Raw genomic sequence first — 21681 nt, 5'->3', positions numbered from 1 at the left:
CACATTGGGCTCCCTGCTCCAGGGTGAGCCTGCTTCTCCTTCTCCCTCTGCTGCTCCCCCTGCATGAGCTCTTTAGCTCTCTTTCTCAAATAAATAAATAAAATATTTTTAAAAAAATATCTCTTGTTAACATTTTGGTATTTTCCCTCCTAATATTTTAAGAAATCAGACCCACTGTATTCTTTATTTCCTTTCTGACTGGCTTCTATTTTTTAAATACATTTGTAACCAAGAAAAAGAGTGAATCCTGCATTTTTGAGCTAGAAGTCATGTTTTTATTATTTTATGACAGGATAGAGTTGGTAATTTTTAAGATTGTTCTCAGAAATTTGACATTGTTGTGAAGTGAATAGGATAATAGGAAACAAGGAATTAGGACGACGGTCATTTAGATTCAAGAGAGAATGTAGTCTAACTCATCTCGCCTCACTAAATAGCCTCCTGTTTTTCTTTAAATTCAAGAAGTGTATTCCTTTGATTTTTATGTGTAATTATGAAAAAATTGGTGTACCATGTTTATAGTTGATGCTCAATATGGCTGATAAGTTGCCATTAAGGTAAACGTGAAGCCTGGAGATTGCTAGAGTTATAGATAGTAAATGAACTGTTGATAAATTTACTTTTAGTAGTTATCTTTCTACTTTTTGTGTGTGGGGGAATTTGGGTATTCACTTTCCCTGCAATGTCGTTGTGAGGTCTAGCCTATCACATTGCTATGCCACAATAAGAATCAGCCATGATTTCTTGTTTCCTCAATATTTCTTGTCCATTCTGGACTTTGTGGTTTTTGCCGCCTCTTTTTCTCATCCTTTGGTTCCACCTCCTTCAGGAGTCTTTCCAGCATTACGTGATCTTACCACACTCTGAATTTTCTCATCCATTTATGCCCAGCTGTAGCGATATTACCTTCAGCCTAGTTCTTTGCATATTTACGTGACATTGGGTTGTTTTTCTAGAAATGCGGTTGACATTTTTTGTACTTGTTAGTTGCATGCAGTAAACATTCCCCAGGTGACATGGCTACTGAGAGAACCCATATGTGATTTTCTACATGTCCCAAACAGGTGTTTCGATTGTGGTGGTGGGGTGTAGCAGTAGGGAAATGGAATAGTAATATGGTTGTAAGTATTAAGATGGTTATAATAATAACTCACCGTTTTTCTCTCTCTGTGCTTCAGTTTGGATACACACACACACACACACACACACACACACACACACACACACATATATGCATGTATATATTTTAATCTGTCAGCAGGATCACTAATACTGTTTTCTGCTCTGCCCATCTCATGTTAAACCAATCCAGTTAATTGTTAATTTCAAGCATTATATTCTACAGTTGTAAAATATTCTTTGTTATAGATTCCCATGCTATATTGAAAATGTCCATTTTTCATCAGTGTTTCCATCTCTCCCTTTATATTTTTTAACATATTAGTCATAGTTATTTTGAAATCCTTACATGTTAATTCCAATATATGGATTATGTCTGACAACAATCTTATATGTGGATGGTTTTGTCTCCTTAAGGGTTTTTTTTTTTTCTGTTTTCTGCTTCTTTACTCATCTAGTAAGATTTTATTATATGCCATACTTGAGTTGTAAAACTTTTTAAAGGCTCTAGCTTATTTTAGCTTCCTCCAAAGAATATTAAAATTTATTCTCGCAAGGATTTGTATTATTGGGAGATCAACCTGATCATGTGGAGGCTGTTTAAACTTTGTCAGGGCAGGTTCAATTCCGTTTTGTCTTTATTCCCAGGCCGTAGGCACGGCCTTTTAGAGCTCTCAACCAAAAGCCATGGGCATTCACCAAGATCTCTTCATTCTAGCTGGACTCAGATCTCACCTCCTTGTCCTCAGCGCAGTGTGGCCTCTGAATCTTTGCTAAGCTTCCCAGCTTTCCAGCAGTAATTCTCTGCTAGGCCCCACTGAGTCTTCCTGCAGGAGCCCAGTTGAGAAGTTGACCAAGGGATGAAGGAATTCTTAGCAGATTTTTAGGACTTCTCAGCAATTCCTCACTGTCAGGGACTTCCGGCTGCACAAATCCACGCCACCTTAACAACTCTAAATTGTAATCGGTCTTTTCTACCTGGAGAGACTATCATTCTCTTCTTGGGCTCTATTTCTCTACTTTATGGTTTGGAAAGATTCTCTCAACAAGACAGCTGGGGTGAATGTTACCTAATAGGCTTTTCTTTCAAGGATTGTAGACATGCAAAGGTTACTGTCCAAGAGCTGCATCAGTATTTTTACATATAGTAGATAATCAGATTTAATGGTTATGTGTGATGAGAGGGTAATAGCAGTTACTATGTCATGGGTGAAGTTAGTGCACACCATAAAAATAATTCTAACAGCTGTTGTGAACACATATCTGTGGTTTATGTGTCTTGTCTGATTTAGTCCCCTCAGAAAAGCAGTGAGGCAGCTAATACTGTTATCGTAGTTTTAGAAGAAAAAATGGAGAACTGTGAAACTTACATAATTTGCTCAAGATCACTTGAAAGTTGTCAAAGCCCATATTGAATACCAGCAGTCTCATTCTAGAGTTGGTGCCCTTATGAATTGCATAATTTATGAAAAGGATAGTGTATTTTATTTAAGGAATATAGAAATGGGCTGGAGCACACAAATAAATTAACTTCGTAACTCAAGTTTTCTAATTCTGGCACAGAAACAGTGTTAAAATCAAGAGAAATATTTTGAAATTGAACACATACTTTTTTGAAATATAATACACTTTAGTTTGTCCTGTCTCCTTGGGTTCCTCTTGTCTGTGGCAGTTTCTCGGACTTCTTTTTGATGAACTTGACAGTTTTGAGGAGAACCAGTCATATATACTGTAGGATGCCCTTCTATTGAAATATGTGTACTGTTTTCCCGTTGATGAGACTGGGGCTATGGGTTTTGCGAAGGAAGGCCACAGCAGTCAATGCCATTTCGTTACATTGTATCAAGAATGTGTCTGTGAACATGATTTTTCAGTATTCATGTTGACCTTGCTCACTTAATTTTAACTTTAAATATTTTTATTGTATAATATCTGGACAAAGGAATATATGTATGTGTGTGTGTGTGTGTGTGTGTGAATGATAATAAAATGATCAGCCGTAAGGACCTCCCCCCCCCACCCTGTTCTCTCCACCTCCTCAGTTAAAAACACTGGTTTGCATAACTACTGGCAGCAAGAAATGCTTTTTTTTTTTTTTTTTTTTTTTTTTTTTTTAAAGATTTTATTTATTTATTCGACAGAGGTAGAGACAGCCAGCGAGAGAGGGAACACAAACAGGGGGAGTGGGAGAGGAAGAAGCAGGCTCCCAGCAGAGGAGCCTGATGTGGGACTCGATCCCAGAACGCCGGGATCACGCCCTGAGCCGAAGGCAGACGCTTAACCGCTGTGCCACCCAGGCGCCCCAAGAAATGCTTTTTTAAAGATCTGTTTGAATTTGCCTTTTTTAAAAATTGCATTAGCAATACTTTTGTAGAGATAGAGAATTTTGAGATGAGTTTGAAATCCATACATTGTTTGAATACCTGCTCTTTGTACATAGTAGAATTTTCTGAGTATAGGTGGGTCTCATCATCTTGTTTAATCACTTTTTGAATTTCCATATTTTTCAGGAATAAAATGATTGAGCTCAGGCAAAAAGGGAAAATAGTGGAAAAACATAGGTTCTTCTCACTGAATTAAACTCATTCCAAATGATGCCTATAGAAATTGCACAAATAAATTAACCTTTAAAAGAACATTCTTAAATTCATTAGTTAATGGTATTAAGTTATGGAGCTACCAAAATGGAAGATTTATTCTTAGATTTAGAAATGTGATTTTTCTAGCCCTAGGATCTTAAACAGATTTTTCCCCTTCTTCACGTGTTCCTCTGCTGCTTTCATTATGACAGGTATAAACTGGTTTTCAAAGAGGCTATGAAATAGTCCTTTTCTGTTTATTTTTAAAGGGTAAATTTCATGATCTGTTGTATGTCTCAATTTAATAAATGAGACTTGGGTGTAGATGTGTCTTGTAAGCCCTGCAATATTATAATTGATTAATCATTAAGAGTGACAAATACATAGAGTTAATTTGTATTTCAGTTTTAGAATATTTAGTTATGAATTTATGAATGATGTGGCATCAATGATATCTACTCCCATATAAGTGAATCATGTTTTAAGCCTAAACATATTTGGCTTTAGAATGGTTTATATGTGATTTAGGTGTTGTGATATTAAGGAAACCGGTACAGCATTTGAAATCCAATACTGAAATGTCATTAAAACTAACTTGCAAGATGCAAAGTAGCCACCATTCAACCTCTTGTGGGTTTTCCCCAACTCCACCCCTTAGAACACAATCAGAGAAATTGATGAGAAAGTACAGCTTAAGCAGAGGTGGTCTCTCACCACCATCCTCCCAGGATGAGGAACCTAAGGCCTCTGGGCTGGTGAAGGTGTGGTAGTGGAAAGGTTTTGATAATATTCTTTGTAGCATTGCCAGGCTTCCTGACAAATAGGCAAATAGGAGTAAACAAAGTAACCAAGGAGTGGTCAATGTTAACAATTGAGTTAAACTGAAAGGGTGATGATACTTCTATCATAGCTTCCTTTGCTTTGAATTTATTATTTTTATGGAGTGCTGCCATGTGGTAGGCATTGAACTAAGAGTTCCATATTCAAAGACAATATGAAAAATTTCTTACATCAAGAAACCATCAGCTGGTGGAATAGATGGTCAACTAAAAAGACTATTAGAATTCAGTGTGCTGAAGGAACTAATAGCTGTGGAAACTGAGATTTGCCTCACCCAGCTGGGCTGGGGGAGAGGAGTCCAGGTCTATTGCAACCATTGAAAACTGGATGGAACCACAAAGAATAACTACGGTCAGCTAAGCTAGGAAGGGAGTGAGATAGCTTTCCTGGCAAAGGGGTTAGCTGAGGCAAAGGAATGAAAGTTTAGAAAAATAGCTTGTTTGGGCAATCTTAAGCAGTTCTTTCTGGCTTGAAGAATTGAGTGTTTACAAGGGAATGGCAGGAAGAGGATGGAAGGATAAAAAAGTTAAAGGGTTCTGACTTGATCCTGAAGTTCAAAGGTAGCCTTGAAAGGATTTTAGGCAGAATAGTGATATGATCAGATCTATATGTTAAAATAAGTATTTTGATTGCTGTGTGGGAAACAGGGTAGAAGAGGACAAGACTTCAGAGAGACTGTTTATGAGATTGTTCCAGTAATTTAGGATGGAGATGTTTCGCTGGCAGCGGCAGTTTGAATGGAGTAAATGGATTCAAGAAACATTAAGAAGGTAGAAGAAGTTGGTACTGGTGATACACCGAACATTAGGAAAAGGCTAATGCCAGCATTTAGAAGTCGGTTACCAGGTCCCTCTTTTTGAACCTAGCACAATTCCTAACACAGAGACCCTACGTCTGTTTTGATTTTCCCTTCCCCTTCATATTGTCATCCCCTCATCCCCGTCAAGAAGCCTAAACATTGGAGTAAACATATATTCATAGGCAATATGATTTCACAGGCAAAACCACAGTTTAGCAACTTGTGAGAAACTCATTTCACTAATGTGCCTGATCCTTACTTCACAAACAAACCCTTTTTACTTTTCCTCCCAGAGCAGTATTCACAGTTTATAACAAAGTCTGTTGTTGGAGAACGCTCAGAAACAAGATGAAGGAAAGGCTTGCATCATTGATGAAATATTCACACTTGAATGAAGAGCCAAAGTTGGTCAGATATTGGATTAAGGGAAAATCTTTTGTTTCATACTGCTAGCATTTGAAATTGTGTCAGTGTTTTCTTGGTATCTTCAGCAGATATATTTTGTATATAATGAAAAGTGCTTGCAAAAGCATTTCTCCTGTATTTGAGGGATCATGTACGTACCAGTGGCTATGACCTGAGTTCCATACAATGCCAAGTCCAGAGAAAAGGGGACCTCGAAAAGTGGCTCTTTGAGCTCATAAAAACAGGAGGATATTGGTTGACAGGGGCCAAGTGATGGAAGAAATGGGGAGATGTTGATCAAAGAGTACAAACTTCCAGTTGTAAGGCGAATATGTTCTGGGATTTAATATATAGCAGGGTGATTATAGTTAACAATATCGTATACTTGAAAGTTGCTAAGAAAGTAGATCTTGAATGCTCTCACTAGCCCCCCAGTGGTAACTGTATGAGGTGATGGATTAACCTTTTTGCAGTAACCATTTCATAATACATTAGGTATATCATATCATTACGTTGTACACCTCACGCTTACACAATGTTACATGTCAATTATATCTCTCTAAAGCTGATTTAAAAAAAGCTAAAAATGAAGAAATAGTAAAAGATAAAAAGTAACTATTAAATTTATTGTGTGACATTTTCTTTTTAAAATCATTATTGTTTTATCCTTTTTTTTTCTTTTTTTTTTTTTTTTTCCTCAGGATGAACAGAAGCTACAGGCAAGTTTAAGGCAAGGCGCCACAATTATTGCCACCTTAATCAAAGAAAGAAATTCTGGACTTGTTGGTCAGCTACTGGTAGCATGAAGAGAACAGAGAAAATTACATACTGGTGTTTTAGAAACATTTACCTAGGTATCTCTGTTGTGCTTCCCTCCCTATTGTATGTGGTAGAATGTTTACGTTGTCTTTTATGTCTCACAATTTGTAGGATGTGATGTTTGGGTTATAGAAATGAATCAGTGGTTATATCTGTGAAAAAAAAAACTTTTGTGCATGTCAAATATAAATTAATCAGAAAATATGCAAATGGAAAGTAATAACCTTCACGTAATCTTTGGAAAGGCATGAAAAATCAAATAGAAATCATGATGGATGAGCAAATCCTCCTAGGAATGAGAATTTAGAAAACTTCAACTATGATCTTACCTCTGTGTTAATTAGTAAATCACACTATCATGAAACTAGTAAAAAAAAGATTTAGAAGATCTTTAATTCTAAAATTGTCCTCACTAGGTGATATTTTGACTTGTTTTGTAATTTTCCACACCTTAAAAAAATAAATAAAAAAGATAGCAGGGAACTCTAGTTCACATATTTTCACTGTTGGCCTCACATCACTCTAGATCCATAAAGGAGATGTAATTCCCTCCTGCTTTTCTGTTTTAAATTGTATGTTTTCCTTCATTTATGAAAAATAATTTTAACTTATTTTAAAAGGTCTCTGATTTTTCTGACTACATTTAAAAGAAGACCAGAAATCTTCATAAAAGTGAAATTATTTTGGTCAGTGCCAAGTTCCTCTTTTCTGAAAGGTAGGCAGTCTTAAATTATTTTTTGATACTGATACTGCTGTCTTTTTTTTTTTAATTTAATTTTTTATTTAAGTAGCCTCCACGTCCAGCATGGAGCCCAATGCAGGACTTGAACGCACGACCCTGAGATCAAAACCTGAGCTAGATCAAGAGTAAGACTCTTAACCAACTGAGCCACCCAGGTGCCCTGCTGTCTTTTAAAATCAAGTTCTTATTCTTTCAAATTTCCACTGGTATATACATCTTAAAAGTGTAAATGATTTTTCCTTACATTGAATTTTGCAAAAAATATATATATACAATCATTAGAGATAAGTTTTATTCTATTTTTTTTAAAAGATTTTATTTATTTATTTGACAGAGATAGAGACAGCCAGCGAGAGAAGGAACACAAGCAGGGGGAGTGGGAGAGGAAGAGGCAGGCTCATAGCGGAGGAGCCTGATGTGGGACTCGATCCCATAACTCCGGGATCACGCCCTGAGCCGAAGGCAGACGCTTTAACGACTGCGCCACTCAGGCGCCCCACTTTCATTCTATTTTTACATTTATAAAACACATTAGATCAGATTCCAAGGCTTAGATTACTTGTGGAAACTATAAAAGTTGCATGAGATGTTGTCAGTTAAAGATAAACTGTGAGAATTTCTATGAAATTTCTTCTTAACATGTTGGATGATTTTCCCTGTTTTTATCTAGGATCTATATTAGTAGGGGAGTTTATATTTTACATTTCAGTAATAGAATATAATGGACATGGAGTAATTACTTCAATTCATTCTCCTAAATGAAATGTGTTATTTCAGTGTAGCTTGGATCTAAATTCCTGGGCTTGCCACTTTTTTTTTCTCTTTCTCTAGGGTTGTTAAAAAATATAAATGACTGAATTCAAAATCGTGACAGTGAAAGTCTGTGGGCAATGTGTAGATTTGTGGCTAGAACGTCTGTGTCATTGTTAAGGTGGTGGGTTGACTGTGTTGTGAAAAGGTCCACACCTGCACCTTTTGAAGTCTTCAGGTGAAAATGTTTAAAGAATTCGGAAGTGGTTATAAACGCAAATAGGAAAATATTATCAGGGCTTTAAAGAGAAAGCGAGTGCCTTTGAGTAAAAGGCAAACACAGTATATCTATGGCATAGCAAAATTACTGTATCGATTGAGTGCTGGTTGAGTTACCTTAAATTTCAAATTATTAATGGACTGTTAAGCCAGACAAGAATTTATCCAGGAGCGATGACTAATGACCTTACCCTAGGCAAGTGGAATGTTTAGTATAGTGAGATTTTAGTTAATAAAAATCTTAAATTGTGACTGCAATAATCACCGTCGTCATCATCACCGTTATCACATTTGATTTTTTTCCTTACAGTTTACAAGGTGATTGACAGCTTTGAAAATCATTTGAAGAAGGCTTCCCACATCCTTTATTTAGTGTAGTGGAACTTGAGATTCAGGAATCTTAACTAACCTTGTCGAGAGCCCTGTGGCTGCCTAGTAACAAAAGGTAGAGATTAAACTCAGGACCACTGATAATAAGTTTGGAAGCTCCCTTTTAATTATGATGCTGGCAAAGGACATCCAGCTGAGAGGCTGTGGGAGGTAAGCCAGAGGCTCCCGGTGAGCACGGGATGAATGGACAAAGAGGGACAGATCAACCCATTGATCAGAGGAAAAGTCATGAAGCTTGTGACTTTCCAGCCATCCTTCCAACATATAGAAATTGTAGGTAGGGGGGAAGGTAATAGAGAGAATTATTGGCCAAGAGAGAAAGATAAATTGGTTGTTCTGAGTGTTTAATTGATCCAGAGGCAACTTTATTGTTGAGTTTTCATCACTGCTTCTTTCATGGGAACCATTTATTTTCACTTTATTTTCTAAAATGTCTTTTAAAATAATAGTAAGTTATGCTTCAGCATTGCTCAAATTGTTTTCTACCTGGGGAAAATTTTGTGAATGACTATTTTCTTTCTAAATGTTTGCTAGTTAATTAAATGGAATTTAATTAGACTTTTATGGAATTTAATAGCGTGATCATTGGTTTAGTTAATGACATATTGGTAAGAGGTACAATTTTTTTTTCATAAAACTGCTCAATTTGAGAGAGCTTGTTGCAAGTATATGAATTTGTGGGTAAGAATTGGACCCCTATATTCTACCCAGAGCCATTCTTACTGTGGTCACTTCAAATGTTTTGCATTGTTTTAACAGGTAGACTCTTTTTTTTCATGCTGGTTATCACTATCAAATTTTACTTAATACAGGTAAATATAATGATCATCTTATAAACATCAGGTTGTAGCAGAACATTTTCTTATATTAAATCTGAAAATTTTATTTTCTTTTAATGTTGAAACTAATTAGACCAAGGAAGAATAAATACTATTTGAATTAAAATGTTATTGCCATTTTGATGAAGAAAGAGTGAACTTATTTTCAAAGTTAATTAAAAAATAAGCAGAATAAATGAAAAAGTATATATCATTTTAGAATTTATTAGTATGGTTTAAAATAAGTGAACTACAACTGGCTGTGCATGTGGTTTGGGCATTGTACCATTATATATGTTCTTGTACATTATTAGTTTCAAAATTGTGAAAAATGGATGCATTTTCTAAATGAAAAGTAACATACTATTAAAGATTCTCAGTATATTCTCTTAAGACAAAATATAAGTGATAAATAACCAAATACTTATTGGTATTTTAAAATCCAATGGCAATTATCATTGATATGTAGTGTATATATATATATATATATATATATACATATTTTTTCCTACTAACTTGACCACAGTTGAATAACTAAGTATAACATGTACTCTCAAAAAATAACAATGTGATGTTTTATATTACAGATAGAATTCGAGATCCAGATTTATTATTCTGTAAGATATATTAAAAATCTGCAAAATGTCTCATTAAAAATATGCAAAAAAGTCTCATTCAGATTTTTTTTTCTTCTTCCCCTCATATTTAGCAGATTTCCTAGCAATTACAGTGACCACTAAGGATATAAAAGCTTTCTTCAGTCACAGTGGAAAAGATTATTGTGATCACTTCACAGTGTCTGCATGGGTGTGGTGGGTTGAATTCTGGTTCAGAAGTATTCTTTTTCTCCACTCAGCTCCCATAGGAGGAATATATATGTGCTCGTTGACTTTGGGATTCATCGTGTAACTGCTCTGAGCAGTAGAGTGAGGCCGAAGTGGCAGCGCGTGACTGAGGCTAGCCTCGAGAGACCTTGCATGTCGCTGCTTGCTCATTTCCACTCTTGCCCCCACTATGAGAGGAACATGTCCTGCTTGGCCCGGTGTCTCCAAAAGGAAAATGAGAGCCCTGATCAGTTGATCTCCAGCTAATCAACCAAAAGATGAAGAAGCCCAGCTGAGATCAGCAGGGCTCCCTAGCCAGTTCAGGTGACCTCCACCAGACAGGTGAGCTCAATAAATGCTCCTTGTTTTTGACTAATAGTAGGTTTTGAAACTTTTTGTTTGCACACCAAATGGTAGTCAAGGAAAGAAGCTCTCTGGTGGTGCATGACATATTTGTCCTCACAAGCCTGGATGTATCTGGAGACACACATGTAGCCAACGTAGAACGCTGATGAGGAGAAATGTTGGTCAGAGTCATGGGCCCAAAGTATGAGAAGGTTCTGAAGGTTACGTCCTTCCCTTTTCAGTAGTTACGAAAAGAGAAAAATAGACCCGAATGTTTTAGAAAAATTTACAAAAGAGTTTAAACTTCCTTAGGCCTAAGATGATTTTGAGTTAAAATATGGGCACTTAAAATAATAATAAAAATAGCTAACATTTATTGAAGGATTACTGTTGTTCTAGAAACTGTTCTTCATGCTTTGCATGTACCCAACTTTATTTTTTCTTCATAATAGCTTTGTGTACTAGGTACTATACCAATCTGTATTTAAAAAACGAAGAAACCAAGGCACATACGTTTTAAATAAACATATTCAGACTCACCCAAACAGCAGGTGGGAGAAATGAGATTCAAATAGGCTTATCTCACTTTAGAGCTTATATTCCTAAACACAGTGGAATGCAATATTACAAAACATATTATTCTAAGATCCCTTAAAGAATGACCCTCAAAGATGGGAATCTCAAATTTCTTTTTCTTAAATAGCAAGAGGGGAAAAAATTAAAAAGCCTCAATCCCCTTGTCTTTCAGTGTTTCTGTAGTATTCCTTTCCTTTGCCCATCACCATCCTCAACACACAAAGATATTTTGGAACATCCCTGGATCTGCACATGCCAGTAAAATCAACAAGGACTGATAGCAACATACAGTTACTATCAATGCCATCTCTGTGGGCTCTCAAGTCTCAAGTTGTAGGAGTTTCCTCATTCAGTGAATGATCAAACATACTTGAATAACAAAAGTGTAAGATGAAAGTAGAAGTAAGTACTTTTCTTGATGAACTAGAGTTACATCGAGCCATTTGTGTCCCAGCAACACAAGACAACATGAAGAGAGAAGCAGAAATCCATTCATCATGTTTATAGGAGAAAGGAAAGTCTAGAAAAATGCCTAGGCATGACAAAGTATGAAGTCTTCCCTTGCCATTAGACAGTCCTAAGCATATATCACGATATTTGCTCAATGGGAAGCTTTGTGTGGGGGGGTGATGTCCAATATAATGAGCTAGACCTGAGAGGAGCCAGACTATTTTCTCTTACCATCTGAAATATTGGAAACTTTGATTTTTAAAAATGTCTTCACAGCTGAAATGCATTATGTAAATTCATTGTCTACTTAGTTGATGCAACCAGATAATCTGAGCAGTTGTTAAAACATCTGGGTCTCTTTAGCAGCACGGATAAAGCCTGACTTGTCAAATGAACTTTTTTCTTCCACTTTAACCTTAATTAATCCTTGCAGGGTCTCTGTGAGGTAGGTCTGTATCAACCTTGCGACATGACAGTTGGAAAAAGGCATCTGCGGAGATTAAGGAACGCTTGATCACCCGGCACACTGAAAGACCAACTGGGTTTGGGAATGCAGAATTTCTGACTCTACTTTGGACAGTTTTTCAGGGAATTAGATTGTAACTAGGAAGGGTTGTTCTTTACTTAAGGTTTTTAAAAAAAATCTGATTTAAATCTATATCCAGAATTTTACCTGGACACATTCCCTCATTTTCCATTTTGCAAAAATTGCAGTTGAGCCCAGAGACAAAAACTTCACCAAGGCAGTCCTAGTGATCTTTTTGACCCGAGTGGAGACATGATTTGAGATTCCATAAGGAAGCCAATTTTGTAAGAATTTCCACTAGTCTGTAGACTGTAATAATTGGGTTATTTGGATAAGGTTTGACAAAGCATCTTGAAGATTAACTGAATGAGGTTTCTGGAGGTTTGCCATTCTGGAGCTATCCATTTTGTTCTTTGTTCTACCTCATTATAAAATGGGCTATTGAAATTGGTTGGTTTGTTGGTATGTGAGGTTTTTCTTTTTTTCCCCTTTCTTATTCTTTACATCTGAGCCCTTAATTTGGTTGAAGGCAAGCTCTTCAGTCTAAGTGGATAACAAAACATCCCTTTGAGGAGAAGGAAATAGATGATAAAATCTGTATGTTACTTATTTTTTCAATAGTTTGAAGGAATTTCTCTTCCATCCTGTGTGTGTTTTTAAGACCCTGTTAAGTTCATAGTTCCTTTTTCTTTTCTTGTTTGAATAGAAAATCGTTCTCTTTAATCCCCCCTGAGTGTTAAAAATGTATTATTGAGCTGCCCAGTTCAGGAATTCAGTTCCCTGTTATACTGAATGGAGGTATGTATGACCTGATAGTAAAAGAATGCTATTCAAAGACATTTCCGCCTGTTTGTTTCTTGGATCAGTTACTGTTCACATAAAATCTGGAAAGAAGCCAAAATGTGTAAACAAATTAAGAATTTTGAGTATCTCAGTGGGAATATCCGTAAGTCCTACCACGAATCAGGAATTGAAGATCAGTGCAATATGCTTTCATGAGACAGCTGGGACAAGCAGCTAGAGACCAGATATTCTTGCCTTTGGTTTGGGAATCTTAACGGATATTAAAAGATTTGGGTTAATCATGTAGTCATGCATACCACTACTTTTTCCCAAACATCTGTATGTTGCCTAAATGGAATTTCATTTTTGTTTCACTAACTTTTAGTTCTTTAATATCAACAATCAACTCTGAAGCTCCTGCTTGATACTATTTTAGCACATAAAATATATAATATGTAAATTATCTTCATCACTAATAATTAGTGATGCTACACACCTGCATACATCTGTGACTACAGTGAATGACAGTTTGGTAGATTGGGGATTTTTCCTCTAGTGGGGTTTTTTGTTTGTTTGTTTGTTTGTTTTTTTGGATATATTCTCTTCTTCCAGCTATCTATCTCAGCATAAGAATTGAAAATTGTGGTCTCTTTATTTCCTTTGACTCAGAAATAAAGCTTAAATGTAAAACTTCCCCTTAATTTCAATTTCCCTTAATCTGTTAAAAGTTTTATCCCCATTATGATATCTTTATTAATTTCTTCTTGATTTTCTGTGTGTGTGTGTGTGTGTGTGTGTGTGTGTGTGTGTGGTTATATGTGTGGAGAGAGAGAATGTAGAGAAAGAGAAAAAAATGTGGATATGTGTTTTTCATGTCCATGTTTTTTTTTTTTGAAAGAATTTTTCTAAAACAGTTGCACTGTGACCTTGTGCTTTTATGCATGTGTAAGAAGAACTTACAGAGATAATCTACCACTGATTTAGCAAAGTGTATCTCAAATGGGGAAAATAGAGAAAATATGTTGTACCTCCTCATACATAATTAATACATATTTGCACATAGTAATTTGTATAATTAATAATACCGATTGGCAATGCAGATTCAACACAATTTTTAAGTAATTGTGTAAATTTAGTAATGGAGGCCTTACCTAGCCCATGATGTAAAACAATTCTACACTCTTGTTTTTTAAACCCATGTTGTTAAAATGAACTCATGTGGTTTCTACCAGTGGCCAACCTGACTCACAGTATCCTCCCTGCAATTTCATCAATGCTCTAGAAATAAGTCCCTTAGTTTCTTTGACTCTTTATTTTTCATTGTGTTGCCATACTATAACCTCTGTTACTAGTGACGATCATGAGAAAGCCACTCTGGGCTCTGCCACCTCTAGTCTTGGCTCTCCCTGTGTGTCCACTGCAGCCCCAGAGGAGGGACTGTCCTTGTATCCAGGGTATCGATCTTAGACGTTCTTACAGCTCACTCAGAGAGCTTGATCAAGAAGCAATTCAAGAAGGTAGAGGCTGGACGTTCCCTAAAATTGCAGTCATCTTTCTGTTGCTGCAGGGATACATTCTGCCTCGAGTGAGAAGCAAGGATAGGTTTGCCTCTCACATCAGGCCTGTCTTCACCTGGCTTACTATCAGATTCCTGAAGGTTTGGGCCCCATTATTTCTGGACCAGAGAGCAAGCAGTGCCTACCCTCTCCTGCACCCCCACTTGAAGGTCCTGGCTTATGTCGTATCTCAAGATGAGCCCACTCCCCCAGGAGGGTGAAAGCACCATCATCCCTTCTCTTCAAGACAAAGGGTCATGTGGCCAGCAAGTTAACCAGAAAATAGTGTGAATATTGATACATTTCCTGAAGTCCGGATTTTTTTAGTCTTAGCCATGGTCAACTTTTTTCCCCAAAAATATCTCCTATCTAACTGGGAGAAATATTTTATGAGACTTGAATAAATCAAAGAAGACCATTTCACAAAGTGACACAAAGTAAGGGTGAAGTATGTAAAAGAAGGATTCTGCCTTTTTTTCTCTTTATAGAATTTCTGTCATCTTTATTAGAGTAAAAGTAGCTTAGAGAGAACTATTCAATAATCGTTACCATTAAGTTGCACTTTAATCTTTTCCTAATAATTTTTGCGTGTCTGGTGTACCTGTCGTGAGAGCTCAGTTAGCCATCTGGCGGATGAGCTTGAGGCTCCTACAGGCCAGTGAGGTTCCGAAGACCACACAACTCGCAGGTGGCACGGCCAGTACCGAGATCCTGAATTTTTTAAATTTCCTCTGTGCTGCTTCTCATCAATAGGATCGAAAAGTTATCAGTAACTATAAGAAATGTTATAAATGACACTGAGAAATAACTAATAATAGATATGGTGATAAAAACTGTTGGGAACTTACTTAATGAGTTGTGTTCCACTTTTTGTTTTGATTTCTTCTGTGGGCCTCAGGCCAACTGGCGGAGTTAGTCATTAGCAACAGATGTGTGTCTCCTGGTGAGTAAGACGAGAACTACACAGCAGACCAAATCCCGAATTCCTGAGCGTCTCTTATATTCAAGACCTCAAGGTCCTGTGGGAATTCTGCAAGGAGAGAAATTAGGATTCCTATTCGCCATGGCATTCTCTCCGGAAAGGTGAGAAAAATAAGTGAAAATTATGACAATAGGAAGATGGTAGAGGGAAATAAGTGGTATATTTGGTATTGGTAAGAGTTCAGAGGAGAGAAACTTTGGGCTTTGAGGTGGAAGATCCTTTGTCTTATCATGTCCTTAGTTGTTAAGATTTAACTTAGGCTCCTACTTAATTTCTTCCCTAAGCCTTCATGTAAGGCAGCACATCTTCGTTTGCCAGTCTTCACATAGCACCAGTGGATACGGATTACATATTTTATTGAAATGTTCCCTTTATGCATCTCTGTCCACTTTAAAGATGTAATCTCCTTGAGGCTAAGCATTAAGATTTTACTGTCTGGTTAATGCCAGTTTTCATCAAATGTGACAGTAACCTGCTAAGGTCCCTTTCAGGCATGAAATTTAATTTCAGTTTCTCAACAGTATCAACACCCTTTAATTAAGCCTTTATCTGTTGCGATATAAACCCTTGAGAAGCGTACAGTCTTGTTTAGCGAGAGAGATGGAACACCTAGATCACGTGATATCTCAGAATCCGTTGGAGTCTCTGTAATGTGTCGGAATCTCAATTCATAAAATAGTGTGTCTAAAAATACCTATTTTTAGAAAATCAACTTATCTCTGATTTCAAGCCTCAATCCTGTGTGGTTATAGGCTAGAAGTCGACTTCAGGCATCCTGCAGGCTCCTCTCAAATCAGGGATGTAGGGAGTCCCTGGATCTCAAGAAGCACCAGGCATCATAACTGCCCTCTGGTCCTCAGCTGTCAGTCCCCACTGTCCTCACAGGGCCAACATTACAACCCCAACCGGGTTCCATTATCCCCTTCCTGATCTCCAGATCTCTTTCTCTTCCTGCCTCAAAGTCTTTCCTCTGTTCCCGTTACCCAGATATCATTAGTAAATTTAATGGAGTTTGACTTTCTAATGGAATCTAATGGAATTTGGCAGAACCAGCAGCACCTGTAATTTTTAGGTTCTTCCTGCTTTCCCCCTACCCAAAATCCCTGCAGCAAGAATAAAGCCAGGGTACAAACTCTAAGTATAAGTGGGAAGAAAAAGCACAAAGAACAAAACACACATGAATTACTCAAGTAATCCTGACTTCCACAGAGTTAGTATTAAAAGAGGGATGCAGATGATGAATGATACTGATTTGAGCACCATTGTCTGGTCTCTCTCGAACCCCTCCCCCACCCAACGAATATCACGTGAACTTAGTCATATCGCCAGTCGCTTACCAAAAATATTTACCCTTGGATTTGTTACTATTAAGTTAAACTTAGTAAAAAACTGAGGTTCTCCTTTCCTTCTCAAGTTTGATTTGTTCCCCAAATTCTCATCTTGTCAATATTACTAGTACTCACTGTTCTCCCACCTTGGGAGTTTTGGACCCTTTTGTTGAAACTTGTCCCTCAGTTCCTGATGGAACTCCGTATCTTTCTTTGAATTAACCATTAAATCTAGGCTCACTTCTCCATTTCTTCCATCATTTCAGTTTCTGCTCTCATTACTATAAGCTACTCATGACTTATATGCCACACACACCAACAAACCTCTTACCATTTCCTGGGAATGCTGTTTTTTTGCCTTGCACCTTTTAAGACATTGTTACTGTCTGACCTGCCCTATTCTGTGTCTTTTTATACACATTTTAATCATTGCCTCTGCATCTGTACTTATGTAGTGCTTTTCCTGCTGTTAGAAAATTTGCAGTATTTTACCACTAGACAACTTAAAAGTAGAGGGCATGTTTCACACACCTCTATTTTTCTTGAATCTAGAATAGTAATTGTTGGTAACAGGTGTAAAAGAAGTTTGGCAGGCAGGCACACTTCATACTGAGTAAGCCTCCCAGATTTTCTTTCCCTTCACTAAGCCACGTAAATGATGCTCTCCTCACTCTGCATTACTGACCCACAATCTTCAATAATATTCTATCTTCTTCTTTAGCAAGCAAATCCACCTTTGTCTCTCACCGGGGCCCATCATCTTAATCCACCTCTCTCTTTCCTATCTAGCTGTACTCTTTAGGCCAAAATGCACCTGCAGTGCAATCGGACCCATTGCCTTCCTGACCACACAGCAGCTGTGCACTTTGACTTGTGTTCCTGCTCTTCCCACGAGCACGGCACCTGTCCTCTGTTGCTTTAATCCCCACCCTTCCTACAATACTCAGTCCTGTTCTGCTTTACTAGCATACCTTCCCTGACCTCCACATTCTTAGAGTACTTACCAGGTATAAATTCCTACCAGTTTACACACCCAGTCAGGTACGCTAATTTGTATAGCATTTTTCTCCTCGGTTTGAGGATAAACACCATATCTGAGTTTATAATTGGCTGCTCTATAAGGCCTAGGTATTCTTTGAGTGCACAGTGAGTGTTTTGTAGACTTGGAGAACATTGACTTGGTAGGGGTTAATCATGAAATGGTTGTCTCATTTGCAACTGTGGCAGAAACAATTTTAATTACCAACTGTTTTGGGCACTGCATTAGATGTTTGATGCATTGCAATTTGATTTCATCTAACGGAGGATACATGTTCTAATGTGTAACTTACACATTTCAGTCTTTGCATAATTATATGATTATACCTTTTTGTAATTTTACTCTTTAGGTCCTGTTATGGTGATGTCTGTGATTTTTATTTAACAGAGAGTGCTTAAATGGTTAGGAATTTAACAACATTTTCCTAGAAGGAAAAGGAAAAGGGCAGGAAGGAAGTCAGTTGTCAGATCATTTCTGAGTGGCCCCTGAGCACCCTATCAGTTGTGTACTCTCATGAAAAATACTTAAGGTCCTTGATAACTGGCGTTTGTAACAGGCTTTTAGAGCTTAGTCTTCTTTAAAGTTTACTTTTTACTTCAATCTTGTCTTAAGGTATAGAAATAATTCAAACAAGCTCTTGAATTATTTTTATGTATCTGCTGTTTTAATGGAAGCTAAGCTCCACCTGGTGGTAGAATTTGCTAATTTTGTTTGGGCTTCTTCGTACACCCTGATCATTTTAGCAGGAAAACAGAATCTGTATACATCTCTATATGTGCATGCATGCATACTTACATACAATCGTGTGTGTGTGTGTGTGTGTGTGTGTGTGTGTGTGTGTGTGTGTGTTGCAGGCTTTCCTCTGTCACAAAAGTTGCGAAATGTGCTTGTATTTATTTTACTGACATTGACCTTTAAAACATGGCATTCAGCCCTCAATGATTTAAAATGTTTTTTGATGTTCAGTCTCTCAGCAATGACCGAAATGATATTACTGTGAAAATCACAAACCAAATATTTCCTCTCACGCATGTCTCATAACAAAATTGTTTTTGAAAGAACTTGATTGATGCTTTGATAGTGAAGGAATTTTATTTAAAGGCCCTTATGATTCATAGGAAATCATAAAAATAAAATGAAAGGTTTGAAAATGTTAAGTTGTATTTTAATACTTGATAGTCCAACCCTTTACTCCGTACATAACTATGTTTTTTCTCACAAGCACGTGAAAACATTATTATGTATACCTCTTAGGTTGAGTGACATTGGATCGCATTTAGCTTCATAAGGACTAGAAAATTCACCACAATTCACACACTGAAAGCCCTCCAGCTGGATTTTACCCATGGTTATGATTTTTTTCATATTTATATTAAAGTATGAAATTGTTGCTTATGTTTGAAAATTGGGAAGTTTCATTGTCAAGATGCAGCTATCTAGCGATAAGGGGACATTTTTTTGTTTTTTTTCAAGGCACATGGTCCCAGCCTGAGGAGTAGCCACTCCTTCTTCACTGGGGCACACGCTTTAATCTTCCAGAAGCCCCCCCCGCCCCATGCTCAGACTGTGTACGATCATCTTCATTGCCTGGCTTCTACAGGTATTACCTTTATGACCCCTGTTGTTCATTTAGGATGCCTCTCTGAGAAATCTATAGTCTAGCAGAAGGAGAAAATAGAGATGGATCAGTAACCATCAAAAACATGAGGGAAGCAACCCAAACAGAAGGACAGAGTTGCTTTCCCTCCAGTTCTTCACACAGGCTCACAGAATAGCAGTGCTTCACATGCACGATATGTGAAGGAAAGAAATACTCCCCCTAACTAGTAGCTGACACAGATTTTAAAGGTTTCATTTTCTTTAAAATACAAACTTCTGGGCTGGGAAATATCCGAAGCTATATTATTTATTTTCACTCTGAGATTATTTGAGTTGTTTCAGGCACTATCAGATCCAAATGTTGATTTCACAAGGGACCTGTACCCCAGACGGAGTGGCTTTGACAAAGGCACACAAGTCCCTTGCTGAAGATTTAAGGCTAAAATCTAAGCTCCCACATAAATGTATTTGCCTTCTCCGCCCAAACAAACCACCTCCCAGACACTTAATAGTATTACTAAGCCGCTTGCCCAGCCTTCAAAATCTGGTCCCCGTCTGATGAAGTTAAATATTTGATGCCCCACCACTTTTTTGATTTGCATTTTGCATCTCCCTTTAAAGGGAGGGCCTCTTCTGTGATGCGTAATTACCACGTTAGGACTCTGCTCACGATGGTGGTCCGCAGGATGGTCCCAAAGGCATCTGCATCCTGATCCCCACAACCTGTGTATGCATTACCTGACATGGCAGAGGACGATAAGGATTGAAGATGAAATTAGGGTTGTTTGTCAGCCTACTTTAGGTAGGTTCCACTGCATTATAATGGGGGGGGCAGTAATCACAAGGGTCCTTAAAAGTGGAAACAGAGGCCAGGAGGAGAATCAGAGGGAGGCTTGACGATGGAGGTCAGGGAGATGTATCACTGTTGGCTGTGAGGTGGAAGAAGGGCCAAAAAACCAGACATCAAGGTGTCCTTTAGAAGCTGGAAAAGGCAAGGAAATAGACTTGCCTCTAGAGCCTCTAGAAATGCAGCCCTGCTACCACCTTGATTTTAGCCCATTGAGATCCATGTTGGAATTCTGTGCTATAGGACTGTCAGATAATACATTTGGATTGTTTTAACCTCCAAGTCTGTGGTAATTTATTACAGCAACAATGAGAAACTGATATACCAGCAAAGAAGTTTTAGTTGAAGTTTGCTCTCTAAAGTCTTAGTTATGAAAAAAAATTTTTTTTCAAGGTAGAAACTTATAGGATTACATCATAATTTTTATTTTTTTAATCATAGTTTTTAGATAAATGCCAGATTCTTACCATTCCCTTCTTCTCCTCTTCTCTATGTTGTCTCAATAATTGTTCTCACCCATTCCTACACCCATAGAGCAGAGGCAGAAGGTGGGCTTAAAGAACCGTGTGGCAGGGCAGCAGGAGGGGGCTAGTAGGAGACATATGGCAAAAATAGCTAGCAATAGGTAGAGGATATCCAAAGATAGACTTTCTTTTATTTTCTCCAAGATTCCCATCATCTGTTCATAGATTGCTTTGCTTTAAAAATGACATACAGACAAATTCTCAGAATAATACAGGTGATGTTGCCACAGCCTATCTAATGTTGGAGAGGCCACGGTGCGGTGATGCTGTAGACACAAGGAACTCAGTGATTCATGTTCACAGATTTTTGAAAAAGTAAATAGAACGGGTTGAGAAGGAAGTGTAGTTGATCTATGGTGTGTAATTAGGAATTAAATGTGAAAAGCTTAGGCATCAGAATATTGAGAATTCATCGATAGAAAAGGATTGAAGCACACATGAAGGATTTCTATGTAAATACGTAGCAGAATGTTCTCTTCCATTTGAAAATGACCTGATAGCAAAAAGAAAATTGGTATCAATACTCTTTTAGGTTTATGATAGAAAGAGTGCTGAGAAAATAAAAGCATAAATTCCTGGAGCTCTTTGAATGCCCCTGCAGTGGACTTCCTTAAGAATAGAGAATGTGTTTTTAATTATGATCACTCTGGCCACACTCTCGCTGTTTCCTGGGAGATGAATGATGTTTATTAGGAAGATTTTCTTTTTCTGTTGCTTTTGAACCACAAAACTGCTGACATTTTGCAATGCACTGAAAGTGAT

The 21681-nt window shown here is 37.4% G+C and overlaps 1 protein-coding gene across 5 annotated transcripts in view; it reads left to right on the top strand.

Moving 5' to 3' along the window:
• The window catches only part of CRPPA (CDP-L-ribitol pyrophosphorylase A), a 305622-nt gene extending 284388 nt beyond the window's left edge, over positions 1-21234 (top strand). For 2 of the 5 annotated variants that reach the window (XM_057304543.1, XM_057304542.1), the window contains 2 exons: positions 6444-7276; positions 10397-21234. In XM_057304543.1, coding sequence (XP_057160526.1) covers positions 6444-6548 — 105 coding nt within the window. In that variant the 3' untranslated portion in view covers positions 6549-7276; positions 10397-21234. Of the gene's footprint in view, positions 1-6443; positions 9640-10396 lie in introns of those variants that run through there. The other 3 variants (XM_057304541.1, XM_048213153.2, XM_026506908.4) reach the window with 3 other exon arrangements.
• The last annotated feature ends 447 nt before the right edge of the window (positions 21235-21681 follow it).

The sequence above is a fragment of the Ursus arctos genome, unplaced genomic scaffold (genome assembly GCF_023065955.2).
Source record: "Ursus arctos isolate Adak ecotype North America unplaced genomic scaffold, UrsArc2.0 scaffold_3, whole genome shotgun sequence".
Taxonomy (NCBI): Eukaryota; Metazoa; Chordata; class Mammalia; order Carnivora; family Ursidae; genus Ursus; species Ursus arctos.
This window is presented reverse-complemented; position numbering and strand designations above follow the sequence as displayed.